Source organism: Desmodus rotundus, chromosome 6 (assembly GCF_022682495.2).
Source record: "Desmodus rotundus isolate HL8 chromosome 6, HLdesRot8A.1, whole genome shotgun sequence".
NCBI lineage: Eukaryota > Metazoa > Chordata > Mammalia > Chiroptera > Phyllostomidae > Desmodus > Desmodus rotundus.
In genome coordinates this window covers 114,277,823-114,301,226 of record NC_071392.1, presented here as the reverse complement: position 1 = coordinate 114,301,226, position 23,404 = coordinate 114,277,823, and the positions used below count along the sequence as shown (strand labels likewise).

The following is a 23,404-nucleotide window of genomic DNA, read 5'->3' as shown; positions in this document are numbered from 1 at the left end:
GCCATCGCTGCTGTGGTTGGGTTACTTGGTCACCCTGCCAACCTCGTTGCTGAAAGGAGACGGTAGTTCCTACTTCATAAAGTTTCTTAGGGCCTCGCACATAGGAAGTACTCCAGACTGTTAGCTTGCCCCAAGCCAGACAACCGCTAACTACATAAATCTACAGTAGAAATCTGTATGGCTCCTGTCAACTCACCTGCTTGACCCTCACCCCAGAAAGGAGCCATGGAGGTGCGGGCATCTTAAGGGAACGTCTCTGGCTTGTGGCCTCACGCTGCAGTTGAATGCACAGTACAGAGTTTAGAGACTGAGTGATGGGGGAGACATTTTACTTAACATCCAAAGGACAAGGAAACCTAATGTTTCAGAATATGAAAGTCGTATCTTACTGGCCTGTTCAGGTGTTCATTTGCGTTATGTCCAACCTGCTCTTGGGGAAGTCAGACCCTGCGTGAGAGGGCTGGGTGTGCTTGATAGAGTAGTCTTCCTATATCAGGGGCTTCAGGGGGCCCAGCATCTGCCTGCCCTGTGCCCTGAGAGAGAGGAGGTGGCACAGGCTGTGTTGCCCTTGGTTAGGGGTGTCATGTAAAGTGACAAGAGGGTGGGCTTTGTGGCCTTAGAGATTGAAGGTTGAAACCAAACCTTGACAGTGCCCTTTCTTCCTCTCATCTCTGCATCAGTTTGAAAGCTTGGAATGAACATCTCTACCCAAAGATGAACACAGAAGCGCTCTTTCTTTTTTTTTTTTTCTTCAAGTAACAAATAACAGCTGTCACAGCAGTGGCTATTGGCCTTTCAAGGAACGGGCTCCTTCAAGAGCCTGACGGGAGCTCTGGACCCTCCCCCTGCTGGAGTCTGTGTGCGCTGGAGTCATGCGTACTCTTTCAGATGGCATGAGAGCTCTGCAGGCCGCTGGGGCCCCTCATTCAGGAGCCCCCTTACTGATGATCACCCTAATCTGGGTTTATATGGAAGACCAAGGGAGGGGAGAGATGGCTTTGCAAAGGAATCTTAGGTTTTCTGTCACTACTAAGCTTCCGTAGTGCATTTTAAATTATTTCAAAAATGCAACGATGTGCATGGTCTTCCCCATCCGTCACTGAGTGAAGTGAATGAAGGTCGCCCGTTTGGTCACAGTGTAAATTTGACTTCCCTGCTCTAAGAGGTTGGCATTCCCATATGATGTTCTGTACACTGTTACCAGCAGTGGTCGGGAGCTCCATGGAAGACGCCATACCGGGATCAAGCAGCGCTTCTCTGTCCTCCAACGTCTCAGAGCTGCGGCGTTTCACCCGAGGTGAGTGCTGTCCCACTTGACCGGCACGGTCTGCTTGTAGCTGCTCTGGATTCTGGTTGCGTTGTCCCAGGTTGTGGGGGTTTATGGTCTCTTGGTGATTCTCAGTGGCAGTAGATTCAGTAAGACACATGCGTTTTCATGGTAGTACTGAGCATTCACTGCTCGTGATCACCACGTGCGTGTGAAAAGAGAGGGTGCCCGGGTGTCCACTTGCTACTTTCCTTACAAAGCTCGGCCCCAGAGTGCATTCTCTGGGTGCAATGGCTTCAAACTGTTGGCTCCTCTGCTTAGGTTTACATACTTGGCAGCTGCAAGGGATTTATATTTTAAAGAGATTCTTCTGCCATTCCTAAAGCTAATGTATTGAAAACGGCTTTCATATAGTGTCTGCGTGTAGCAGTAAAACTTGTGTTTTTGCACTTAGCTCAATGGTCAAAATGGTTTTTAAACTTGTGATAATCTATTTTGTTCCTACCCATATTCCTGTAAGCTTTCTTTTAAAGTTTAACCTAAATGGTAGGCATATAGGATGAAAAAACATCAGGCACAAGTAAACGTCTGTGGGAAAAGTTCCCTTCTGTTTCTTTCACGGTGGGATCTGGGGGTTTGAGCCGAGCGGGATGTCAAGGAGTGAAGGTTCAGGACCAGGGATGCTGTTTCCTCAGTTTTCCAAGCCAGCATTTGGGGACTGGTAGGTGAGTTTGGTTTCTGTCCAATGAAGAGCCGTGGGCTGGGGTGAAGGGAGTGGGAAGGGTGTAGTCTACAGGGAAAGAGCTGGATCACTGGCTGAATTTAGGGGAGGCACCCCCCTTGCACCCCTGCCAACTCATCTGTAAGTGGAGGCGAGGGCACCTCCCTGGGAAGGGGACTGCGGGATTTCGACACGGTGCCCACTGGTGCTTGGTGAGCACCAGGGAAGGAAATGACACATTCCTTTGTTGAAGGGAAGTTACTGAGGACCTCCTGTGTGCTAGCTTTGTGGCGAGGGAAAAAGGTGGAACCTACTAGTAGAAAGGTGTTGCAGAGCCAAACTGGATCTGGGAGGAAGAGGTGTGGCTGGCAGAGCTGTTGTGTAGAGGACACAGTGGAAATAAAGCATTCAGTTTGTTATTCAGTGTTTATTAAGTAGATTCAGTCTTATATATGATATACAGATTCAAAAGAAAAAGGATTCCACATACTTATGAAATCAGTGCATTTAGCAAGTAATACCATGGAGATAACAGCTCAATTAACAGCTCATTGGTCTTTTGTTAAGTGAGGGGAGAGGGAATTGGCCTGTGCTAGTCATTCCACAAACAAAACAGAATTTAGTTGCATCACATAGAGAAGAAGACACAGTCTAAGAATTAAAATATTAAGCCACATTTACTGGAAAAACTCACTATATAGAACACAAAGAATTTTTATAGAGCATGGAAGAGGAAGTCCTCACCTGCTTAGAAGAGCCACATTAAGTTGCATAGGTGCGTATCTGTAAAAATATAATTTAGAGGTGAAGCCATTGATTTTAAGTACTAAAGAGTCACCTTTAAAAGTTGGTGCCGTCCACTGTTTGCCTCAAGTGCCATATGCTTAGTCTGGAACCCTTGCCCCTCCCCAGAGGCGATGATGTCTCGAACCTGAAGAAGGGCTGGTGCCGTCTGCACTGAAGAGTCTTAAAATCCCACCTCAGCAAACTCGCGATATTCCAAAAACCTGTCTGAATTATGCCAGAGGACTGATGACCTTGGGTTGTCCCTAAATCCTGGGTGGCTTGACCCTGAAGGTCACAAGTCATCCTGACGGTCCCATCCAGGCTGCCAGAACCGTATGCATCCCACAGCTCTGCAGCGAAGTCCTGCTTTCGCTTGTCACCTGCCCTCGCAGTCACCCACCACCCGGCCGCGGGAGGCCTCTGTTCTGACCCCTGCTGCTCGATGCACTACGTGGTAGACACACGTGGGCCGTGGGCTGCTCGATTTTTTCTGAGCTTAGAAAAGTGTTTTTCAGTAAATCTGACTTCCATGTGGTATGGGGTTTTTGTCTTTGTTTTTAGGTGGAAACATAGGTTAAAAAGTGAGAGGTTTTGTTTTGTGGCTTTGCTAAGCAGATGAGCTTAGTGAGGTGCACCTTCCTCCTCAAGAGCGAGTCTTGCAGAACACACAGGGACTGGGGCGTCTGTACATGTAAACAGTACACTTTCACTGAGTCCAAAATTAGGAGCAAAAATACAAAGGTTCACATTGGTCTTAGGTAGATACAGGCGAAAAAAGATCGAGCTGTTTAGCTCAGAAACAACAAAAACAAAGTTTCTAAAGCACCACTAAATTATATAAAAATCAGACCATGGACGGATTGAAACTGGTATTCTGGTGAAATACTTTACTATCTTGTAAAAAGTTTTACAAAAAATTACAAATTAAATGTATCAACCCTCTGAGTTCAAAGCAGCATTTTGAAAATGAACTGGTAGTTAATCCTATAACCACCCTGGAGTTGTAAGTGGCCCTTGGGAATAGGGATGGCTGGGATCCACCTGTCTGAAATCCTCTGAAACCCTCCGAGTCCCCGCTTGTCCTCGCTTCTGCGCTGTCTGGGATGTACACTGTCCATCTGAACAAGGGAAGAGGGCAAGCGACTTCGAGTGCATCATACTGTTGCTGGTCTACCAGGTACCTGCCACCGAGACCGATCCCCAGTCTCTGGGCTCTGCCCTTCTCTCAGCGGGAGCCTCTTGCAAAGACTCTGGAGTCGGTATGTTCTACTCTCACCTTTTAAACTTTGGATCCCAAGTGACTTAATTTGTGCCCTGAGGCCCTCCCTCCTTGAGAATTTTAAGTGGTTGTGGGGCAGGGCTTTGGGAGAAGGCCGTCCCTAGGGTGACGGTGACGGTGGGGGTGAGGGTCAGCAGAACCAGCCCTTGGGTGCTCCCCAGGTCAGGAGGAGAGGGACGGGGTTGAAGCTGCATCTTTGAAAACAAAAACCAAACAGAACAAGTTCCCTGACTGAACTAGCTAATGGAATCCTGTTTCCACATAGTAACTTGCTCCTGATGCCGCCATCTCCGGGGCTTCCGGTGTAGCGTCAGTGGGAAGGGCCCCACTTCCGAACCCGTCCTGGAGGGGCTGCCGGGAGCCCCTGTGGACTCGTGCCACTGGCGCTCCTTTCCTTTCTCTTTAAAACACACGGAACCTCCACTCTTACCGCAGTTTAGGTCGGCTGAAGGTGGTCAGTTAGGGCAGCCTGAACTCAGAAAAACGCGATTAGAAGCTGTAGCTTGTGTGATCGTTAGACATAGTCCCATAGTCCCTTGTGTGGTAGTGGTGGGAGCCCCTTGCCCAGTCCTCCTCACTCCTGTCTTTCAAGAAAAGCAAACCATTCCTGTCTGGCTTGGGTACTGCCTCTGCAGGGAGAGATGACATGTTAAGCAATTGATACCAAGGATTCTAAGGCGGCGATTGTCTCTGCCAGTTTTTAACATTAAGATCTCACAAATTGCCTGGGGTAACATTTTGCAAAAGATCTACCGATTACTTTGTCATATTGTTCACACACAAAAATAAATATTTACACAAATTCAAATTCAGGGAGTGTACTGAGCAGGGGGTGGATGGATGTGTGGATGGCAGGGGTGTGGGAGAGGCCTTGGGCACTGGAGGTTGTGCTGTGCTAAGGGGGAGTTTTGGGTGTCCCGGCCATGACTGGGGGCCTGCGGATGGGTCAGATGGAAGGCAGAGGTGGTGTGGTGGGATGGGGTGTGGAGGCCACTTGAGAGATTAAAAAAAGACCACCCCCAACCTCCAGGGGCTGGAAGTAAGCAGAGTGGGGCACCCTCCCTTTCAGAGTTTCTGGACCCAAGGCAGGGTGGGACACCCACGCTGGAGACCCATCCCCGGCCCTCCTGAGTGTGGTCTGCCACAGTGCCAGGAGGCAGTTGGCTGCAGAGAAGCTGGTTTGAGAAAGGGTGCCTGCTCTGGGGTCAGGTGGCTCTCAGTAGCCATCTTAGGGTGTACTCGGCCCTGGCTCCCCTGGGGCCTCTTTGCTCTGAGGGAGGAAAGGCAACAGAGGGCTTCTGCCAGCTCTGGGCAGGGGCGGGCAGCAGTGGGCTGCTGTCATGGCTACAGAGTGTTGCACGGAGAGGCCCCACGGGCCTTCTGAGGTCTGGGCAAATCCCTGGTTTTAGCAGCACTGGTAGGTATTGCACTGAGCAAGAGGAAGTGCCTATGGGGAGGAAGGAAACCAGGCCAGCCTTAACTGTTTGCCCCTTTTCACACTCCAGGGGTTATGGGTTTCTTCCAGGACTGGTCCCTCCAGAAGGGCTGGTCTAAGGACAATGCAAGTGGCTTCTCCAGTTGTTGACGGTCCCTTTACTTCAGCCATAGGGGCAGGGCACGGGAGCCCAAGTTCACCCAGGAGCTCACAGCTGCCTTTCCTGTTGAGAGGCTGCCTGACAGCCAGGGGCTCACCCTTCAGGAGCCAGCCCTTCCCAGCAGGTGTCTGAGAGCCCTGGGTCTGTGAGAAGCGGTCAGCCTGACTCCCTGGGGGCAAGGGCCAGCGCCCTGTGGAGAGGCTGGTGGCTCCCAGTGCACTGTCCTGTCTAGCAGCTGGGAGGGCCGGGGTTGGGTCCCTCTGTGAGCTCCAGCTGCTCCTGCCGCCCATCTGGACTTACCTCCCAGGCAGACACACTGTGGGGCGGGGAGTTGGGAGACAGCCATTCAGAACAGGCTCAGGGCGAGTCCTGGAAAAAGCCCCCGCTGGAGTGTGAGGTAGAATACTGGTGGCCATGGCTGGGGCTTCTATGGAATTGGGGGGCGGGGGGCCGTGTGTTTGTCTTTGCTCTGCAGTGGGTGTGGGTGAGGTCCTCCTGCTTGGTGGTGCTGGGCGCGCACAGGGACAGCCCCCACCTGGCACCTGCCCCACCTTGGCCCCACCCTGCCGGCCCCGCCCACGCCAGTGTAGTGATGTGGAATGTTAGGTCACAGGGAGACATCCTTCTGATCAGACAGACACAGACTGGCAATCTGTACAAACACAAAAGAATCCATTTTCAGAAAAATAAATTACTAAGGGGAGAGGAAGAAAGGGTCCACTTTGTTTTTCTCAATAAATATGCAATTCTGCTCACCTAAGACTTGAAAGGTAATTATCTGGGAGTGGGGTTCTAACATCAGGGTCCACGAAGATGATACTAAACAGAGCTGTGGCCCCAGCACCCTGTCAGGGGAGCCCAGCCCTTCCAAAGCTGCCCCATTGGCCTCTTCCAAGCAGGTCAGAGCACCCGTGTGGTGAGATTCCAAAAAAAAGTGTCCTTGTGCCCAAAGTCTCAGGTGCTTGGAGTGTGGCTAGAAACAGCTCTTTTGGATCCCACCTCTTTCAAAAAGCAAAATGTACCAACTGGTGAGGCAGGAAGCTGGGTCCAGGCGGGACAGCCCCCTTCCCTAGGGCAGTGCACTCCAGGTGCCGCTGGGGTCAGTTCTGCTGCAAAATGAGGTTTTCCAGTTCGTCTGCCGAGCGCAGCAGGAAGGCAGCGGACTCTCGGTAGCCAGCGATGAGCTGCCGCACGGCACTGATCTCCGTCGGGCTGAGCTGGGCGGTGGGCATGGTCCTGCTGGTGCTGTTGCTGGAGGGCGTGGGCGTGGGTGTGGTGGAGGTGGTGGAGGCCCCGCCCTTCATGCTGAGGTCCGTGGGCCCTGTGGGGAGGGAGAGGGAGGGTGAGGCAGAGTGGACACCTTGCATGGCACCCGGGAGGTGCTGTTATCCTTTCTGTTGTCCTGGGGGCCTGCTGTGGGTCAGACACTTGGGCCCCAGACCCTTGTCTATCTTGATAGTTGTACTCTAAGTGCCTAGAATGTGGCCTGGTACCAGCAGGTGAGACACACAGATTAACCTTCAGGGTGGTCCTGTAAGGATGGAAACACGTTGTCACTGTGACAGGTGGGAGAACTGAGGCCTGGCGGTCGAGAGGTTTAACCAAGATCACATTACACATGGTTCTGTGTTCAGGGCAGGGTGACACGTGACAAGGACATGGGGTTTGGCATCAGGCGAGGAATAGGGCTCCCTGGTACCGATCACACCTCTGCTCCTTTCTGAGGACTGTCTGGTGAACGCTGTTCCCCCAACAGGCACTCAGCCGGGCTCTGGTCTCCAAGTGAGGAGGTGGCCTCCAAGCAAAGGGACTTGCCGACTCCCCAGCGTGGTGAGCAGCTTTGGTGGGAACTGACGGTGCCCGAGAAGAAAGGCTGTCAGTGTGTCTGGTGGAGGTACAGGTGTGTATGTGATCCTCCCCGAACAGGGAGCTGTCAGCAGAGCTGGTGGTCAGGATACTGCAGGTAGGCAGAGGGACGAGTGTGCAGTCCCAGGAGCCCAGAGTGGAGACGCAGAAGAGCAGGAAAATAAACACCCGTGCGCACGTGTGCACGTGCATGTGTGTTCAGAAAGGGCAGGGGCTTCTGTCCAGCTGGAGAGGAGGAGGAAAGGTGAGCTGCCCTGCCTGGCTGTGGGAGCAGCCACGGGAGAGGGGCTGGGAACGTTAAGCCTGGCTCTGAGGGGCCATGGCGCCTTGGATCCCACCCCTCCACTGCTGCCTTTGAGGAGGTCTTCTGTGCTCCGGTGAGGGGAGGTCTCGTGCTGGGGCAGGACGGAGTGCGGGATGGGCGTGTGGGGGTCAGAGTGGTTGGGACAGGACCCAGAAGTGCTGTCTCAAGAAATCCCCTCTGCAGTAGAGAGCGAGCCTGACACCTTCCAAAACACGTTAGGGGCCCACCAGGCCATTTCCTCTCCACCTTTTCCTAGCAGTTCTACAGGGTGGTCCACTGGCTTCGGAACCAAGCAGGCCTGGACTCGACGCCATTTGACTTCCTTGAGCCTAGGTCCCCCCCCCTGCAACACGAGGAGGCTGTTGTGGGCAGAGCCAGAACTCCAGTGGAGCCCTCAGCACGGCAGGGGTCTCAGCCTGCCAAGGCCCACATGGAAAGATGGGTGTCAGGCTTTCTGAATGGTCTCTTGGGAGATATGGAAGGTCCTGGAATTTGCAGCACTTTTTTGAGGAGTTCAGTAAGAAAACAGCCAAGAAGTGAGGATCTGGGGCTGCGGGAGCTGGAGCTTCCTCACAGAGGGTGACTCTGGCCCGGCTAGGTGGGTCCTGGCCCCTCCGCCACCGCCTGAATGCAAAGGTTATGTTACGTGGTGTGTGAGGCTCTTCTCCCTCGTCAGCTGTCTCCCCACCACCCTGCAGTTCTGAGAGCGGTTTCACTCACTGTGTTTACAGCGGCAGTTTTTCTGCTGCTGCGAGAGAGGTGGGCAAGCTGTCGTCACTGGGGACGTCTAGCCCTGAAGTAACATCTTGAGAGAAATGATGGAAACTAGGCTGCTGCTAAACGGAAGCTGGTGCAGACCCCCAATGGGGAAGGAAGTTGAAGTCTAACATGGGACAGTTTGCCACATGGGGTTATTTTCTGTCTAGAGAACACGGATGTCAGGGAGGAGGTCCTGGGAGCTGGCTGAGGAACATCCTTGGAATTGTGATCAAGGGCGCTGTTAGGTATGTTAGCATGGACACCAGGAGGGAAGAGTGGGTCTGACTTGCTAGAAACAACAGCCAAGCAGGTCACTGTCACCCATGGTGGTGGCTCAGGGAGACAACCTGTGGGGAGCGGGGATGCCTCCGCTGGCTGCACCTAGAGGGGAAGGATGTGGCGGGGGGAGGGGGGCAGCTCCCAGGCCCCTATGCACAGTGCTGGAGGATGGCAGAGGAAGGCTGGAGCCGCCTGCCACGGGTGGTAACTGGCCCCAAGTCTTGTCCTCTTCACCCCGGTGCCCAGAGCTGCCCTTGTCTCTCCTGGGCTTTCACTGCAGATCAGAGAGGAGACTGTCCCTGTTTCCTGCGGTCAGTCTGATCTGGAGTTGTCCTTGCTTGGGCTCCAGTTACAGGCGGACACTCAGGTTGCCAGGCGGTGGCTGGGGCTGGGGTCAGTGGCATGAGCTGCCCCGCACACCAGGCAAGGTGGGCAGAGCCCAGTTCTATCTAAGCTGACACGTGTCTCCAGATTGACAGCCTGAGGGATGGAGTGAGGTGCTCGGAGCCACTGGGGTGGCTGCCCAAGCCCAGTGCCAAAAGACTGAACAGTCATTCAGAGGGCCACCACGGACAGGGCTGCTTGTTGCTTTCCTTCAACTCCTTGACTCCAGACCAGGGCCCACAGGACACACTGCCCAAGGTGAGGAGCGACCAGGCAGACCTGTCTTGGTGACCTCAGCACCCACCTTGAAGGAACCCGGGTGCTCACATGGGAGACTGAGGCTTGGGGAGGTGCAGAGGCAGAGCCCGGGGCCTCCCTGGGAGCCTCCCCGGCAGGTGAGAACAGGGCGGGAGCACGGCCAGTGGGACAGGCCCTGCCCTGTGTGGCGCCAGGCAGAGGCTTGATACCACACTGCTGTGGGGAAGGACTGGGCCCGACTCCCCACCTACAGTGAGGAGTTCTATAGCCTCCCTGCCCTGGGGTTCATCTGCAGACACACACTAGCAGGGTCCCTGGTAAGCAGGGCCATCAGATGGCTTTTCTTTCTGGAGGTAAGCAGCCTGCCTGGACAGCCATTCCACCCGTCGAGGAGATTAGGGCCAGGCAACCTCTTATTTTTAGGCTAAGAGGCATTAGGAAGGGATGAGAAGTTAAGCCCAGGCAGGGCTCTTCCAGGGCCCTGCACATACTTCCTGGTGGGGGGTGAGGGTCAAGGTGAGTGGAGGGTGCCTGGGCTTTCTGCCATGGGTAGGGACCAGTCCCTCCCTGGCTGCCCAGGGGCACCTGGGGGGTCTCCTGCAGCCAAGGACTTGAGAGGAATTCTCAGGCACGTTCAGCCAAGACCTAGCACCAGGATTCCCTGCCCGTGGGTGGTGGCTGTGTCCAAACTACTCCTCAAGCAGAAACTTGGTGACACCTCAGCTCTTCCCGGCCCTCTGACCCTCCCCACACAAAGCGCACTGCTGCTGCCCTCCCTGCTTCCAGGTCATCACGGGCACACACAGCACAATTCATAGCCTCCTCTGCTTAAAATCTCTCAGTGCCGCCTCCTGCAGACAGAACAGAATCCAAGTGCCAGGCCCAGGAGATCACCTGATCTCTTGGGGGCCAGCTACCGGAGGCCCCCAGACTGTTTTCCCACACTGGGACCTGCTAGTGCCCTGCCATACCCATCCCCCGGCTTCAGGTGAATGGGCCTGAGGCTTCCACTCCGGGTCTGGCTCAGGGCAGCAACTTAACTCTCCCATACTGGTCTGTGTCTAGTTAGCATCAGAGTCGCTTGGGAAGAGTTACTGGGGAGCCCTGAGGACAATCACGGCCCTGGACAACCTAGATGGGACAAGGGCAGAGGCCCTGTATTAGAGCCTAAGAACCTTTACCTCACAAGTGAGGTCCTGAACTGGGCCAGGCTGGACCACATCCTGGCTCCCCCCATCACACTGAGCCTTGGTCAGTGTGGGTGAAAGAGGGTGTCGGGAGAATTCACCTTGGGGAAAGAGCAGGGCCTTGGCTGGACGGCACTCAGTGCTCAGCTCACAGTGGCCGCGAGAGCGAGCAGAACCAGAGAGAGGCCCCACGGAGCAATGGGCGAAGCATGCCGCCTTGGAGCCCAGAGAGGGGGGAGTAGGTGGTTTGGCTTTAATCAGGGGAAGTTTTCCTTGCTTTCCTTTCTAAGGACTGACAGAGGTTATGAGATGGCGGGGGGGGGGGGGGGGGGGGGTGTCTGTGCAGAGAAGTCACTTTTCCCCTCCCTGAGGCTGCAGTCTCCCGCACTCACCATTACTGTGATTTCCTGTTTGCAGGGAGGCAGGGGGCTGCAGGTTGCTGCCCAAGGCCCCATAACCGCGGTAACTGTAGTTGAGGCCGCCATTGACATACACGGGGTCCTGGGAGTAGGAGGAGGCTGGCAGTGAGTAGGTGGAGTGGGTGATGGCTGAGGAGTCCCGGGAGTGCTGCTTGTCCAGGGCTATGGGCTCGTCCTGCAGAGGGGAGGGAGGCGCTGGGGAGCCAAAGGGGCAGCAGGCCCTGGCTACTATCCCTGGACAGGGTGGACAAGACTGTGGCCCCAGAGTTCCTGGAACCCAGTGCTGTGTCCTGCAGCACTGCTCCCTCCCTCTGGCCGTCTTGCCCAGGGCCTCCCCGCTCTGTGCACCTCTCTGTGGGGCAGATTGGATCTGTTTCTACTCCGTTGAAGATGCTCCCAGGGCCCTCGGGCTCGGGGTGAAGCCCTGGGTCTGCAGGGCCTTGGTGGCCAGGCTCTTCCCCATGCCGCCCATCACTGCTGCCCTCTCGGGAGCTCCACCGCCCTCTTGGGGACTTCTCCCCCTGGTCCCTCTGTACTTGGGGCCCCAGTGTCTGGAACGGCTGATGTCCCCCTGCCTGAGAGCAACCCCGTGAGCGTGGCCGGCGGTGAGCAGGTACCTGTGAGGACTGGTAGATTTCCAGGCGCATCCGTTTGGCTGCCTTTCTCGTCTCGCTCTCACAGGCGGCGGCCAGGATGTTCTCGGCCATGGCCGAGGTCAGGTGGGGCGGTGTGGGCCTGGTCTGTGGGCAGCATGGGGACAGAGCAGTGTCAGGCTCACACAGAGACCCTGTCCTAGAGGTGGCTGGGGCAGGCCTGGGGTTTGGGCTTGGGCGCCATTGTCTATGGAGCTGTGCCATCTTTCTGGACCTCAGCTCCACACTCTATGAAACAGGGGATTGTGGTGCCTGCTTCTGGGACACCGGGCGGGTGATGGGTAAATAGCCAGGGGGCTGCCCGACAGCCCTGGAGTGCGGCTGGGGGTGGTGGCGGGTGGGGGAAGGCCCAGCGGGCAGGAGGGGCTCACCATCTCCATGCCGTTCTTCTTCATGCGCCGGCAGGACTTGAGGTACGTGCGGATGCGCTTGCGGGCCCGCTCCTGGAACTCGGGGAACTGCCGGCTGCAGGACTCGATGATGGCCTGGATCTTCTCCTTGGGCTGCTTGGAGATGGGCACCATGCGGTCCAGGTTCTCGTCCACAAAGAGACGCACAAACATCTGTGGGAGAGAGGGGCTGTGGGAAGGGCTGGCCCTGGCGGCCGCCCCCTCCCCGCAAGTCCCTCGCTGGCGCTCACATTGAAGGCCTTGAGGCGCTCAGGGTCCATGCCCTCAGAGTCGTTCATCTTGTCATTGTCCTCGTGGTCGTCGTGGTCATCGTCGTCGTCATCTGCTGTGGGAGCCCGGCCCACAGTCAGGTCCTCAGGGCAGCCACTGACCTCGGTCTTGATGGAATCATAGCTCCCCGAGCTGTAGGGGGGGGACTGAGAGAGGGGGCGGGGGGGGGGGGGTCAGGCCAGGCCTTCTCATGGTCTCTGACAGGCCACCGTGAGCTTGGGAGCTGGGATGGCAAGCACACCCAACTGCCACGTGACCCACAGCTGCGAGGGCCTGAGCAAGTCGCCTTCCGTCCCCACTCCCTTCATCTGTGCAATGGGGACAGCCGTGCTGCCAGCTCCTCCCTGCGTGGCTGTGCGAAGGCCTGCCTACAGCAGTTCCCGCAGAGGCCTGGTGCCCTGGAGGTACTGCATGGAGGGTCCAGTGGTTCTGAGCTGCGGTGCCCGTCCCGTGACCTGCCATCTGGCATGGGGGAAGGGCAGACGCAGGAAGGGCTCCCACCAACAGCCAGCCTCTTCTGGTTGTGCCAAGACCTGTTCTGGCTTCGAGGCTTCCTCCCCTGACCCCCAAAGGGCTGCAGCCCCGAGCTGACAACCAAGCTGTCACAAGAACAGCCAGTGTGCTGTCTGTCGAGGAACAACAGATGGGCCGGGAGAGGGACCCAGACAAGGCAACAGGTCCACTAGACAAAGTGCACTCCCAAAGCTCCCAGGCTGCCGCCATCCCTGGGAAGACGCCGTGAGCCCTGATACGGAGTGTGAGTATACAAGGCCAGGAACCAGGGGCAGCCCATGGGGCATTCACGCCGTCCTGCAGCAGAGCAGGCACCCAGCCCTCTACTCCCCTCTGGAATGCCCTCCCCATTCTCCTCCTAGCCTTCACCTTTTCCACCCTCTGCAGCTCATCTGACGACCACTATCATTTGCCTCTTAAAAGGCGTCTTTGGTGAGTCCTGACTTCACTCACTGATTAGCAGTGTCCTGGGAACACGGTCCCTGTCCTCGAGGAGGTGAGCATCTAGCCGGTAGTTGGACCCAGGGATCACACAGCTGCGGGTCAGACCCTTCGATGTGGCTGCATGGCAGCCCAGAAGGGGAACACAACTCTTGTCATCGGACAAACGGTAGGAAATGCACGCTGACTGGTGCACAGGCCCACAGCAGCTGCTACCAGCAGGCCTCCCTGTGACCACCTCCACAGGGTTAGCCTCCCCAGGCACAGGGACATCCAGGTCCTCTGGCCTCCTGCTGGCTCGTGCCGGACTTGCCACAGAGAGTCAAAAGACTGCCAGTCAATCCCCAGCTGCTCCCTAGCTTGCCCTCTGCCTGGGCCGGAGGAGACAGAGAAGCTGCTGGTGGTATTCACACTCCCATCTGCTTCCTGGGCCCACACATGTGGCCATTCTTCCCTCTTCGGCTGTTTGCTCACTGGGGACAGCGGCTCTGCCTGTTCCTTGGACCCAGTACCTGCTCCATAGCCAGAGCTCAGACACTCAGCAACAACCGGCCACCCAGCCCTTTGTACAGAATTTCCCCATGAGACACGCCATCCCCCCGCAGAAGAGCCAACAGGCCGGGGGAGGGGAAGAACCTGCGTGGGGCTGTGTGGTTAGCACCCACACACCCGGGGCTCAGAGACGGCACCTGTGGCCCTGGCGGGAGAAAGTGCTCCCAGGAGAGCTGACCCACCCAGTGCTGCACTGTGCCGCTGCAGGAAACCTGGGTGCCCAGAGGCGGCTTGCAGAAGTACAGGGGGAGTGCTACATGGTGGGAGCACCTGCCCTGCCCGCCCTTCCCCCGCCCTCCATCAGCCTGCTCTACTGAGTTTCGTACATCTGCATCCCTTGGGCCACAAACAAAGGCCTTGCCCTTCTCCGGTACCATCTGTGAAGTTAGGGACAGGCTGGCAGGGCAGCCAGGAAACATGAGGCCTTCAGGCTCTGTGCTGGATGTGGCCTCTTGCTGCTGTTACAGCAGACTCCATCCTGGATGGAAGGGGACACACCACACATCACCTACCACCTCCTCCAAGGCTGGGGCCATCAACCCTAGTACAGAGACTAGAACACAGGCTTGGAAAAGTGAGGCACTTGCTGAGATCACTCAATGTGCTCTCCCGCCCCAGAGCCTCCCCAGGAAATGGACAGCAGGGCAGCCCTGGCCACCACCCTGACCTGGCATCAACTCCTGGCACATACAATTTCACTTCCACCTGGCACACCCGAAGCGTCCAGGCTCAGGTGGACCCACAGCCTCACACACCTCAGGGGTGGTCTTCACCCCGTACTTGACGCGGCTCCGCAGTCCATCTGTGCCGCAGCCGTCGGAGGGGTAGGAGGGCGTCCCGAGCACCGTGCCTGGCGGGAGCTTATCGCACAGATTGATGGGCTGATCCTCAGCGGTGGCCGTGAAGTCCATGGGGGCCACAGCGCCGTTGCCATTCATCTCGGGGAAGGCAGGGTCGCCCTGCGTGCTGCTGGATGTAGATGGGTTCAGGGTGGAGGAGCCATTGCCGCTGCCACTCTCAGAGGAGGAGTCGTCTGAAATCGAGAGAGGCCTGGGTGTGAGACCCCACCCCAGCACCTACTGCCCCCTAAGACACCTCCCTCCTAGGGTATCGTGGACAAGAGAGCCCCAGGGAGGACTTGCCCTGTGTTGTCCTCACAAGGATCTCTGGGCAGGCGGTGAGCACTGCTGTCCCTGTTAGAGATCCCAAGGGGCTCACCTCGCTAGAGGTGGGAGGCAGGGTCCCTCCGCCACAGACGTGGGCCATCAGGACTGGAATGGCCAAGAGTGTGCGAGGCGTGGTCCTGCTTTCCACACCCCTGTAAGTGCCACAGCGAGGCTCATGGGAGGCCCAGCTCCAAGAGTGTGGGCGTGAGTGGCTGTGACCTCAAGTCTGACTGGCCTGATCCTGCCCAAGGTCCTGGACATCCCCGGCGCTGCTTGGGTTCTGGCCAGTGCCCCCTTCCTCCTTTGGCTCACTGCTACCTTGCCCCTTCACACCCTTTCCCCACAGGACTTCCTCCTCACCGTGGCCCTTGAGTTCTTCCTCTCCCTGCCTGAGAAGGGAGGTGGCTCCACTGTAACCTTCCCTGTTACCCATTCCCTCCCGCAAGCAGGCCCCGCCCAATTCTGGCAGTCTAGGCAGGAGGACTCGCCCCCCAGACCTGTCCTCTATGCATGGCCCGGTAACCCTGGACACAGGAGACAGGGCTGTAAGGTATGTGGTCTGCACACTCTGCGCCTCAAAGGGCCATCCCAGCCTTCATGAGGCGACAGCCCGACAAAGCTCTGCCGAGGGCGCCCCCTGCTGCGGAGAGCACAGCATTGCCTAGGGATCCCGAAGGACAAACTAACTGGCTAGACATTTTCAGATAAATTCTAGGTCTGTCTTCCCCACCCAGCCCCAGCCGCCTCGGTGATCTGATGAGACGAGGCCAAAGCTCCCCAGTCACTGTCAGATAAGTACTCTGTGGGTGCCCGTAGTGCCCTGGTGCCCAGGCGGCTGTGCACTTGCACCCAAAGCGGCTGGGGGAGAAGCGGCCACAGTGAGCCCTCCCCGCATCCCAGGCCAGGGTCTCAAAGGACCCCACCCCACCCTCCCAGCCCACAGATTATGAAGATTTAGTCCCCAGTGCTGGGTACTGGGCACTCGAGCCTCCAGAGCGTCCCCATGGCGACCAAGCGGCTCTAGAGCCCCAACCAATCGCTGGCCTCCCGGCTGCCCGAGGGCGGGGCCGGGCTGCCTATCAAGCGGTCGGGGCCCTGGGCAGAGGGGGATGGGAAAGGTCTAGGCGCAGTGGCACCCCTCCCCCTCTGCTACTGCAGGTCCCCTGGGCCAGGCTACCAGCCCTCCTCCCGCTCTCACAGTTCCCTTCATTCTCCTTCAGGGCAGCTCCAGCTTCTGCTCCAGGCCGCCCCACCGCTCCGCCACATTCAGCTACACCCGAGTCCCCAGGCCTTCAGTCCTGCTACCTCTGCGACCTCACCACCCATTCCCTGCTCCTCCAGCACAGATGGCTCAGTCTGGTTTTCTTCTGGCAGTGTGTCCAGCACCAACCCAGACATGTGTGGAATGAACAAATCACCCAGCAGTACTTACTGAGCACCTACTGTATGCTGGCCCTGTCCCAGCTGGGAAACAAAAGTGACTACAACCGAGGTACAGGCCCTCCAGGGGTAGGGGAGGAGGGGGCAAATGTGAACCGCTGAACCACATATACTGAGTAAATGGGCCACCAACCATCGTCCAACTTTCAAACCACACCCATCCCATCCAATGTCCTTGGCTGCCCCCTCCTCAGCGCCCCAGCTTCTCTTCACTATATGCGTCTACACCCCACTGCTTTGCAGCACCACATCATCATCACCGCCCTCTTTAGCAAGCTGCTGGTTGCCCACAGCCCGCTGAATAGAGTCCAAATTCCCACCCAGTGTATTCTTGGTCCCATGACCTCGTCAGCCTTTCCCAGCCCAGGTCCCAGTGTCCTGGCCACTGCTGGACCTCATATTTCCAAGACCTTCGCTTGGGAGCTGCTGTCTGCCTGCCATGTTGCTTCCAGTTCAGTCAATCTTCAGACCTGGCTCCAAGCTGCCCTCCTCCTTCCTCTCTTCCTAGGAAGGAGGTACTTGAGCCCTGACCCCTGCCTAGCCTCATGCCTCCTTCACACGGCCCAGCACTGGTCCTGAGAGCTGACGCCCTCCTCTCGCCAAGGCAGGGCCTGCTGCTGGTGAGGCCACCTGCCAGGCAAGGATAGGAGCTCTGGTAGGTGCCTATTCTCAGCCCACCTTGCAGGTATCACTTTACAACCTGGCACCAGCCCTGACAAGCCACTTGCTTGACCTGGGAGGGCCCTGTCTTCCTCCTCTGGAAGGAGTGGGCTGCTAGGAGGGTCAGCGGGCACCACAGTGAGCTGCCACTTCACTCGGCATGAGGAGGAGGCCCATGGCTTCCTGCGGTGCCACCCCTGTACAGGCCCAGAGGCAATACCCCATCCACCTGCCTCTCTGACCAGGCTTTCTCCCAGGAGTATGTGCCCCCTTTGCCCTGTGCTCCCCCAGACTTGAGTGAGCAGGAGACTCGGGTGCTGTGGGGACACATGAGCAGGCGCTCCTAGCTCAGAAGCCTAGGGTGGTGGCCCAGACTGCCAAGCGGCCAATGCCCTCGCTCCCAGGGCTGTACACCTGGGCTGCCCAGCCAGGGAGCCACAGGCGCTGGTGCACACCACCTCCCCACTACTCAGGCGTCACCCCAATATGGTAAGGAACGGGGTGGGGCAGATGGGACCTGAGAGGCACCAGGAGCCCAGACCTTGTGTGGCCATGAATGCCAAGCTTTCAGAAGAAACTAGAAATCTGCAACCGTATGTGAGTACCCAGATTTTAAAATACTGGTGTGGTGGCTGACATACAATGTTAACATTTTGAAAAATTTTGCCAGATAAAATGGATAAACAAAATGTGGTCTAGCTGTGCAGTAGAATATTATTTAGCCATAAAAAAGGAACGAAATTCTGACACATGCTATACAATATGGATGAACTTTGAAAACATCATGTTCAATAAGATAAGCCAGACACAACAAGACATACTAAACGAGTCCACTCACATAGAATATCTAGAACATATTCATAGAGACAAAAACATTAGTGGTTACCCGGGCCTGGAGGGGGGTGGGGAGGAATGGAAATTATTGCCTTTAATGGATACAGAGTTTCTGTTCAGAGTGCTCTAACTCTACAGTCATCTATAGGTTCTTGGAAACTAGGACTTTAAGTGAAACAATGTATAAGAAAACTGATTCGAAATAACGTGTAAGAAAACTGATTTTACCAGAGGGTGCAAGTGTTAAGTTCCTATGACATATTTCTAGTCACAAAAAAAATCACCAAACTTCTAATTACAGACCCAAAAGACTTCTAATATTGCACACTCAAATAAATGTGAGCTATACGTACATTCAAGACAGATGAGTAAAATTAAGACGGTTGTTTTCCAAACTGCTTATTCCGGTTCGGGGCCGTGAGTGGCCAAGCAAACCCACGGAGACAGTGGCCCCGACCCAGAACCGGGTTCTCCTATTGTAAGAAAACGACCCTGAACAAAACGACAGACGTTATTCGAAGACCTGCTGTATTTTGGAAACCGTGGTGCTGGCTGCACCACGCTGTCCGCGCACTTAACTGTGCTGAATCGCACGCTCAAACATAGCTCAAAGGGAACACTTTTTACATATTTCACCACAAAACACTGCACCAATGCAAACAAAAGAAATCTTGAGCAGGCCAGTGGGCCCCAGTTCACAAGCTCCAGTTCCTCCTACCCCACTTTCCCAAAGGCCAAGTGTCTCCTACCTCCACACGGCCTCTGGTGGCAGAGAAAGCCAGCCACACAGTCCTCATCAGAGGGACAAGAGAGTCACTGGAGCTGGTGCCCCCAATCATGCTGCTCGGGCCCCCCAACCCAGCGTGCTAACTGCCTGCCCACTCAGCCCACCCAGTGCCACCTGCTCACGGCTGTCCCCGACTCTGGCCCTCTAGTTGCCAGCTGGGTTTGGGGCAGAAGGAGAAGGGGGATGGACACACGCTGTGTCTCCTCCATGACGCCGCTTCAGCAACTTGAGCTTCAGTTTCTTTCCAAACAGCAGCCACATTGGTGAGACAGGGATTGTAAGGAGTGTATAAGGTGTAGACAGTGGCACTAAAAAAAAGAAAAAAGCTGGCTCCCTACACCCCACTTTCTCATCTCACAACACCCCTACTTCCTATGCACACGTCTTCCCCGGACTGGGACGGGGGCTTCTGGGGACCCCTCAGAGCCGGTGCCAAATTTGAGGGGGGCGCAGTGAGGGGAGGAGGGAGAGGACAGCACCTGGAAGATGCCGCTCCCGCCCTTGTCTCTTCCTTTCTTTAACCTCTACATGGTGTCAGGCCTGTGAGCGGAACTGGGGACGCAGTGGTGAGAAGACAGGGGCAGCCACCATCCTGGGGACTCATGCGCCACTAAGCAAGAAACCAAACGTAAGGACCCTAAAGGGGACCGGGCTGCGAAGAAATGTTGAGTTTTGATCCACCCCTCCACCCCGAACCCCAGCTGTGCGGGGGCCTCTGCACTCGCTGTTCCCTCTTTTCATGACACCCTGTCCCCAGCCATCACTCTCTCGGCGCACTCCTCCCCTCCAGGGCTTGGCTTAAGTCACCTTCTCAGCGAGACCTCCCTTGCCTAGCCCCTGCACCCACTCTGACATGCTGACCCCTTCCCTATTCTTCCCAGAGCACTTACCACCCTCCTACATACTGTGTCTACGGTCAGACCCCAGGGTGGCAGAGCTGTACTGGGTGGGCCCAGGTCATCCCAGCCTCTCCAGAAACCCCGCCCCTCCATCTGGTGAGGGATCCCTCATCTTCCAGAGTGAGCACATGCCCCAGGCCTGGCCACTCAGCAGAGCCCAGCATGGTGACTGGCGACAGGCCGGTCTCGAGCCAGGAAGTCAGTCCTGGGCCTTCTCCTGCAATGACTGGGAAGCAGTGCTCTCCTCGTCCACCCCTGGAAGGCGGGCTGGTGGGCTGGCACAGGCAAATCCCCAAACCCACCTGTGCCCAAAGCAAAAGGTCCTGGACTTTTCAGTTAGGGGACCCAATCGTTTCCTTAAGGCTGGAGCTTGGGGAAGGCGGGTTTATGTCACATGAGTCTGGTTTGGCCTCTGAGTGACTCATGCTCCTCGCCCCCACCCCCCAGGGGCAGAGGGACGGGAGCCCAAGCAGGCTCTCTCCTCACCACAGCCCACAGGACCCTTCCCCAGCACAGGCAGCCGGCCTGTCACTGTTCAGGGACAGAAGGAACAGAGACAAATGTCAGTATCCCAGGCTGGGCAAACTGGGTTCTAATCCATTCTTAATTCTTTCCTCACCCTAAGCTCCTCTTTAAAAAAAAAAAAAAAAAAAAAGTGATTTAGGGAGACACAGATACACACCAAGCCCACACCCGGGCAGGGGGGCAGGTGCGGCCTCCCTGCCTCCCGACCTTGGGCACAGCCGCCTCCTTGGCAACTCTTATCGGCAGTCCAGGGAGTTGCTGCTGACGCCCTATTGGTCTCTGACACTTTATGACCCTGTGAAAGCACCCAGCTGGCCCCACACGCGCTGAGGGCCAGGACACGGGGTGTAGGCGTTGGGTCTTGCAGGGGGGCAGGCCTCCGGCCTCAGGGCTCTCGGGCTGGCACGTGTCCTGGTTGAACCTGCCCCCTCTTGTCCCCACCCGTGCTGCTAGGCCAGGAGGCCCTCCCAGGACGGGCACTCCACCGAGGCCAGCCTGCGGGAGCCCAGAACCATGCCAGCAGGACATGGCTGCCCCCACCTGTGACTCTTCGCGCTGCAGAGAGAAGGGCGCGCTGAGGGGCTGCCGGGAAGCAGCCAGGGGACCTGCCGCTTCCTCACACTCCCACAAGACCAGGCGTCCCTCGCTGGGAGCGGGGCAGGACGCAGAGCCCGCCACCTGGGCCCGGGAGCCTGCGGGCAGGGCAGTGCTGCCGTGAGCTTCTATTTAACGTGGGGCGATGTGCTGCTATTCAGACGGGGGAATTACTGATGAATGGGGGAAACTGTTTCTCCCTCTGTGCCATCTCCAGAAGAAGACAAAAACCCCTTTCACCGCGGCAAACAATGCCCTTATGTGGGCGCCAGCGCCCTGCGGCCGCACAGGCCCCGCTCTGTGCGCACCACCAATCGCCACCCCGGGCTCTGGGCACCCTCTCCCAGTGGGTGACCCACACTGGCTCCCCAGGCAGGCAGGGGAAAGGTGGGACGGTCTGCCACCCGGGGACCACAGGCCAGGCATGCAGCCTCGCCGGCCCCACAGGCCCGGTGCAGGCTGCCTCCTGGGGGCCGAGGTGCAGCCACGGGAGGCAGAGCCTCCCTCCTCCGTGGGCTCCATCACAGCAGCAGCGGGCCAGGGGAGGGCAGGGACATCAATAATTCACACACAAAGGAGAAGAGGTGGGGGAGTGTACAGCGCTGGAGCCAGCAGCCCCACCGAGGGCCCGGCCCGGGATGTGCGGACACCAGGGAGGCCCAGCTGGATGTCTGGAGGGCCGCAGCCCCTTTCTCCTCCCTCAGCCACTGTGGCGTTGGGCTGCAGTCTGGGGCAGACTTTGCTCTGAATTTGGGGTGTGCACCTCACAGGGCTGGCCTCCGCCTGCTTTGCAAAGGCCAGTGGCCTAGGCTGTGTTTACATGATGCATAGTTCCCAGGAGCACTGGGCTCCTGGCCACTACCCTGTACTTCCTCCCGGAAGGAAGGGGGAGGGCTCTGGGTTCAATGAAGGTGGGAGACACTAGGGCTGTGCTGGGTGAGGCAGTGCCGCTGGGATCCCAGCATCCTGGGTGAGGGGGTCACACTGGGCACCAGCCCCCGCCACCTGGACTTCAGGCCCCGGCTGCCCACCTGCTGGCCCCACCTGTGCACCCCACCTCATCCCCGTGGTTCCAAAGGCTCCACCCTCACCTAAGGCCACCAGCTTGGGGACACAGCACCTCTACTCCCCAGCACCCGCCTTCCTGCCTGAGCTTCTGTGACTCATTGCTCAAATAGGTACCAGCTCCTGGGGCTCTCGGAGCACGGGACGGTGCTGCCCAACGCAAACAGAGTGACGGCCACCGGGGCCACTTTCGGTTTTCTAGTGGCCACATTAAAAAAGTGGAAAGAAATAGAATGAAACTTTAATAACCTATTTTATTTAACCCACTGCATCTAAAACATTATCATTTCAACAAGCAATCAATACTGTGTTAAAACGGAGATGTTCTTTCCTCCCTCAACCCCCCCGCCCTGAAATGCCATGTCTACCTGAGTCGGGCCTCGGTCTGCAGGAGCCCTTTCCAGCAGCCGTCTCTGGCTGCTGCATTCAGCAGTGCAGACCCAGGTTTTTGTACTTCAACCTAAAACTAAAATGATTCCTCTCCGTGCAGGTCCTGGCCTCTGGAGAGGGGTCCAAGCTGAAGAGGAGTTGAGTCTGGGTGTCAGGACAGGTGCCCAGCATACCACCACACCTGATGTGCGCAGTCACTCCCCAGCGGCTGCCTGGGAGGAACCAGCACCTCCCGGGGGGGAGTCACCGGCCATCATGCTGAACAAGCCGAAGGGCCTCAGTGCTGCCCGACTCTCCCCTGGCTCGCTCCTTCCCTAGGCCCCGGCTGGCAGGCCGGTACTGTGGAACAGGCCCCATCCCTGCCGCCACCCCACCTCCTGCAGCGCAGCCTCTCCCCTGACACGCACTGGCCCGAGTGCCCAGGAAGAAACACTCCCTGTGTGGACTGCTGGGGCCGTGCCTCCCAAGTGCGCCAGCCTCCCCGTCCTGTCCTCTAGGCCAAGCACAGGCAGTGAGGAATCAATGCTAATTCAGTGTGCAAAGCTCTTGATGAGATGCCCACTGCACCCGCCCACCCCAAAAAAGATCATGTGGTTTGAGAGCAAACAAAGCCCCTTGGGGCAGCCATGTGCGAATGGCTCATGGGCCAGCCCTGCCCCAGAGCTTGTGCGTATGTGTGGGGGGGGGCCTCTGAGGGCCCCGGAAGCCAGTCTGGGTTCAGTGCACCCCAGTCCTTAGGCCAGAGTGATGACCAGCGTGGCCCTGGTCACTTCCTGGTTCCTGGGAAAGTTGCCCTCAGATAGGCTCACAGCGGCAATGCCTCCCCTGCGTGCCCCACCCCAGCCTCCCTGCCAGCACAGCAGGCCTTTCCTCATAGAGGGTCAGTACGTAGGCAGTCTGGCGGGGCCCCCATGCATCCTGGGCAGGGAGGGTGCAGGGAGGGGCTGGGCTTCAATAGCCCAGGAGGCCCAGGTGAACCTTCAGGTGTGCCTGGGGGGAAGGGAGGGGAGACTCCCTCTCCTTCCCCTCTCAGGCCTGGAGCTTGTCCTGCACTAAGGTCCTCACCAGGTGTCTGGGAGCCTGAGGGGGCCTAAGACCCGG

The 23,404-nt window shown here is 57.3% G+C and overlaps 1 protein-coding gene across 4 annotated transcripts in view; it reads right to left on the bottom strand.

Annotated features, from left to right (window-relative positions):
- Window positions 1-5,138: 5,138 nt before the first annotated feature.
- The window catches only part of NOL4L (nucleolar protein 4 like), a 120,612-nt gene continuing 102,346 nt past the window's right edge, over window positions 5,139-23,404 (bottom strand). For all 4 annotated transcript variants that reach the window (XM_053926726.2, XM_053926728.2, XM_053926727.2 and 1 more), the window contains 6 exons: window positions 14,699-14,976; window positions 12,398-12,583; window positions 12,129-12,320; window positions 11,722-11,844; window positions 11,078-11,279; window positions 5,139-6,969 (listed from right to left, as the gene is read on the bottom strand). In XM_053926726.2, coding sequence (XP_053782701.1) covers window positions 6,749-6,969; window positions 11,078-11,279; window positions 11,722-11,844; window positions 12,129-12,320; window positions 12,398-12,583; window positions 14,699-14,976 — 1,202 coding nt within the window. In that variant the 3' untranslated portion in view covers window positions 5,139-6,748. The remainder of the gene's footprint in view (window positions 6,970-11,077; window positions 11,280-11,721; window positions 11,845-12,128; window positions 12,321-12,397; window positions 12,584-14,698; window positions 14,977-23,404) is intronic.